This window comes from Engraulis encrasicolus, chromosome 24, assembly GCF_034702125.1.
Source record: "Engraulis encrasicolus isolate BLACKSEA-1 chromosome 24, IST_EnEncr_1.0, whole genome shotgun sequence".
NCBI lineage: Eukaryota > Metazoa > Chordata > Actinopteri > Clupeiformes > Engraulidae > Engraulis > Engraulis encrasicolus.
Genome location: NC_085880.1, coordinates 48665855 through 48671145, shown reverse-complemented (window position 1 = coordinate 48671145; position 5291 = coordinate 48665855). Strand labels below are relative to the sequence as shown.

Sequence of the window (5291 nt, the reverse complement as noted above, 5' to 3'; positions counted from 1 at the left end):
TTGTTTTATGAAGCTGTGCACTGATTGGCTGATTCTGTTCCCCTCTCCCTCCAGGGTGGTAGTTTACGAAGGTAAACAGATCATGGCGGATTCGGGGCCTATTTACGACAAGACGTTTGCAGGCGGGCGGTTAGGTCTGTTTGTCTTCTCCCAAGAACTGGTGTTCTTCTCCGACCTCAAATACGAGTGCCGAGGTGAGTGAGTGACATTCCTGTTCATTTCAGTGCTGGGGTGCAATTTCTCCAAACCATAGTTGCTAGCTATGTTAGCTACTTTGTTGTTTTCAATGCAATTTCCCGTTGACAACTACCAAAGTTGCTAACTGGCTAACAACGTTGTTTTCGATAAACGCACCCTTGGATTGGAGGAGAAAAGGTCGGGAGGAAATGTAAAGGACATACCGACTTCAGCACAATGTATAGAATAAACACTTGTCAAACGTTTTGCTCCCGTTGCAGATAATCCAGACTTGCCCTCACTCTTGTTCTTCAGGTAAACGAGTCGTTGGTCAAACCTGCCGCGCCAAAACTCACGCTTCGTGTTCTTGTCACTGTTTCTGTCACTGTCACTTTGCCTGGTCATATGAGCACAGTTTTGAATGACCTCACTTGTCACACGGTTAAAAAGTTAAAACAGTGTCCACCCACAACCACTAACCAACGTTGGGTGACAGTACGAATGCCAAGATATTGATCAATTACTGCCTGCAGTTGGGTCACAGTATGAATGCTGAGATATTGATCACTGCCTGCAGTTTGTGTGGAGCATAGTGCACCAGGGACCTATACTAAGAAGCTGGTTCAGGCATATATCAGGTTAGCTTGAGAGATAAATCATCTATTAGTAGAGCCTGGAGTCCTCAATTTCTTTTTACTCCTGAACCAGCATCTTAGTATAACCTTAAAGTCTTGTTGTATGCATGCCCAGGTGTCAAACGTAGAAGTACATTCACGTATAGTTAGTTGCATCAACTATCACACTGTTCCAAATGAGATAGAGAAAAATAGGTAGATAAAAAGGTAAATTATGTATTACTGAAAGTAAAAACCCTGCCTTAAAAAAGAAGATCCAATCAACTCAGAGTCAGCTGATCATAATACAGGCTACTCAGCAAAGTCAATGGCCATTTGTCAATGTTCTAGTGTGCGCCCTTTGAAGTGTGTCAGCCTAATTAGTCACGCCAAGTGATTGGATAATCTTTGGTGAATTCTGCGGCGTATCCGATCACTGGGCGTGACTTATTAGGCTGACACACTTTGAAGGGCCCACACTAGAACATTGACAAATGGCCAATGTGTTGGAAGTAAACTGGCAGGGTTCTTACTTGTGATTCTAGTTTTGACACCTGCGTACTGTATTGTATATTTGTGGCTGCACGCTCACATTGCTCATTTGGAAACAAGTTGGTCCACTTCAGAGAGACTGGGCCAAAGATGACTAGAATACACAGGATACGCCTTTCTGGTCTTTTATTGTGGTGCAAGCATGAGTGCGTTGAAACGTTAGTCATGCTTGCATCACAATAAAATAACAGAAACACGTCCTGTGTGCTCCAGTCATCCTTGGCCCAGTCTCTCTGAAGTGGACCAACTTGTTTCCTACTGTCTACAGTCCTGGACTGTGGGCACCAAGAGGGCTAGAGTGCAAGTGACCTCCTTTCTCACATTTCTTATGTTTTTCTTTGTATTCACAGATAACTGAGTCATCACAAAGCCGTAAAATCAGCGCTGCAAAGGACCACAACCGTATCACTGTTGACCCACCGTGAGCTGAGCTTCAGCCTGATGTGTCCACGAGCATCGATGACCTTGTGACGAATCTCAAAGCCCCTGAATCTCGAGTTTTCGTGCCGCTACGACGATCACCTCAGGCCTGTGAAGTGGGAATGACGAACAGGAAGCTGGCATCGCCATCGTTTCCAAGGAGACCATTTCCACGACCACTTCAGAGCTTTATATTCCACGTCTGCTAATACACGCGCAGTGCAGTCACTCTGTCTGCGCACATTTCAGGTGTCTCTGTCTTATAATACACGCGTAGTCACTCTGCGCACATTTCAGGTGTCTCTGTCTATGTTCCAATTATGATAATATGTGTTTTTTGTAATTCTTGAACGAGTGTGACTTACAGTCATTGCCAAGGGTGGAAGTCTGAGCATGAGCCATGAAGACCGTATATCACAATGATGATGATGATGATGATGATGATGATGATGATGATGATGCGCCGTTTGAGAGAAAAAAGAAACATTGTCCACCATCCAGTGACGCACAACTGCTTTGCGTTGCAAAATCGGACACATCGACTCACCCAATATCAACAGTCCGTAAAGCCAAATTGCAAAACTTGCACAATTGTTTAAATACTTTTTTTGTTTTGAATTCTTACTATAGTGCTATCGTTTTTTTGTTTTTTTTTGTCAGTTGAGGTTTTGACATTTTTTTTTACTTCATTTTAATCAGGTGCGTTTCTCGAAAGCGTAGTTGTTAGCCAGTTAGCAACTTGGATAGTTGTCAATGGAAAACTGCATTGCAAATAATAAAGTAGTTAGCAAGTAACGTATTATATAGTATGGTAGCAAGTATGGTTTCCAAAAATGCACCGTGCTTTTTCCTAGTTTTCTATGCAATTTCCCATTGGCAACTACAAAAGTTGCTAACAGGTTGGTTGCTAGCAGGTCAGCAACTACACTTTCGAGAAACACACCCCAGATTAGTAGTAATATAAAGGTTTTCAGACCAGTGCCTGTATTGGAGGAGGGAGGATCTTTTCGTAGACTGTCAAGCGTTGTAGGTGCCTTTTGGTAAAGAGAGATGTTTATACTTTGATTGTATTATAATTTCTTTTTGTAAATTATTTATGTGACCTCTGCTTTTGAACGGGGTGATGTCGTCTTGTTACTTTGTTTGCTTTTATATTTCCCTACAGATTGTAAATAATTATTTATTTGTTTACACTGACAAAATTTTGTTATTGTCGTACAACAGAAAAAAATATGGACCCAATTCCTTGTCTCAACAAACACTAAACCAGACGTGGCCAATCGAATGCTGTTTAGTATTAGCTTTAGAAGTGTGAGAATAAATACCGAGTTTAAATTTGGAGGGTGGACATGGACAGTAGTGGGAAACGTTTCTACATGGGATGGCCTCCTCCTAATGTCAACACTATATTTATTGGATTACACTTTTCTTGACCCCGGCGTCATACGTATGACATAACAGTGTCATAATGGTGTCAAAACAGTGTCATGACATGACATGATGTCAATGTCATAAACATTTTATGGTCATGAGAAGTTGACATTGTTAGGGCTGTCTATACCATAACCAAATGTCACTAAAAGACGAAGTCATAAAATGTTTGACATTGACATCATGTTTATGACACATGCATGACTGTGCTATGAAACTGTTATGACATACGTATGACATCAAAGTCAAGTAAAGCGTTACCATTTATTGTCAGTGAAATTTGGACCACACATCAAACAAGTCTTTTTAAAGCATACAGGACCACATATGTCTTTTAAAGCATACAGGACCATTTCCGGCCTGAACATCTGGCATGTAGCGTAGCTCATAGCGTGTTGTAGCGAGCAGCTACAGGTTAGCCTACACGGGTGACACATAGAGCCCATATTAAGACGCTGATTCAGGAGTAAACCAGCTTAAGTTAAGAGGTAAATCATCTAATAGAAGAGGCTGAAGTCCTCATTAAATGAGAAAATGTGAACTCTGGACTCTTCTATTAGATGATTTGCCACAGATTACATAGGTGACTCATAGAGGTCATATGTTGTCAGTTAGTTGTTTTCATTCGTGACATACTTTACGTGTTGAGTAATTCATGAGGTCATGCCAGACGGCTGTTTCCCACAACATGGCCGCCGAGCGCAAATCAAATGCAGTCGGGGTTTTCTTTTCTTTCTGTTTATTTTTTTGTTCGTTTTTGTTTGAATTTTTGTTTTGTTTCTTTTTGTTTTTGTTTTTGTCAATCGTAAAATGTGTTTTCTACAAGTTGTTGATTGTCCTGTTTGTGTAATGATTAGCAAGCATATTTTTGTGGTATTTTTGTATAATGCACAAATATAAAGTTTTTTTTGTCAGTTTTTGAGATTGTTTTTTTTTTTTTTTTTGGTGTTTGTTTATTTTTCTAGATTCACCTTTACAACCTAAATATGTGTTTTGAAAAGTATACCGCTTCCACAGCTGGAAGCATTTTGTGTCATAAATAAATCTTTCATACAGAAAAGGGATCATTTTTTAACCTTCTCCTTTTTTTCTTACAATATTCATACGCATACCAGCCAAAGTACTGCCACTGCTAAAGCTGTCATACACCACTGCTAGAGCTGTCTCACACACACACACACGCACACACACACGCACACACACACGCGCACAGTAAACACTTCACGAAATAGATTTCTAATCAGCAGGCATATAGCTTAGCATTAGATCAGGGGTGTCAAACATACGGCCCGCGGGCCGCATCCGGCCCGCCAGAGGGTTCCATCCGGCCCGGATATAAAAAAAAAAAAAAAAAGATGTTACTTTTTTTTAATTTTTTTTAACTTTTTTTTTTTTTTAATGAAATAACCCCGAAATGCGCAATTACGGCCCTCGGGGCAAAATCGAGACCTGCATGACATTAACCCAATGGTCCCTCTGTTACACTGTATATATGTAGTAAAGTGCACATCACACTTCTATTAAAAATAGTGAATTTGTACTGTAACAGGCATTTGATAAAGCTCAGGGACGTGCACAGGAATCTCAAAGGGCAGTTGCTCTAACCTGAAGAAAGGGCAACCCCCCCCCCAAAAACCATCAACAATGAGCGGCCTTCAGAATTTTTAGGAAACTGCACCATGGGTATTATTATTTTTAGTAGTAGTAGTAGAAGTAGTATATTATTGTCATAATTATTAATATGTTTTATTGTATAGTATCCTGAATATGCGTACCATATGATATAACATGCTAGTTTTTAAACATGTAGGCCTACCTATTAATCATATCGGAGATGATCAGCCTTATGCCCACCTGCCCTAAATGTCTCCTGATCCACATTTCCTCATGTGTGGTATGTGGCTGCCCCTAAATTACCGGTAAATGCAATTATGAGAAAAAGCCTTGATAGTTTTTAAACCTGTATCAGTCACAGAGATGATCAGTCTTATGCCTACCTGCCCTATGTGCAGAGGTCTGTGGCTCTGAGTCATCCTCATCTTAAATGAAATGAAATGATGAGTAAATTAATAGGCTAAATATGAGGATGCTTAATCA

General features: G+C 40.3%; 1 protein-coding gene across 1 annotated transcript in view; it reads left to right on the top strand.

Moving 5' to 3' along the window:
- The window catches only part of thbs2a (thrombospondin 2a), a 62691-nt gene extending 62195 nt beyond the window's left edge, over positions 1–496 (top strand). The window contains exons 22-23 of the mRNA XM_063191483.1: positions 55–194; positions 459–496. Coding sequence (XP_063047553.1) covers positions 55–194; positions 459–496 — 178 coding nt within the window. The remainder of the gene's footprint in view (positions 1–54; positions 195–458) is intronic.
- The last annotated feature ends 4795 nt before the right edge of the window (positions 497–5291 follow it).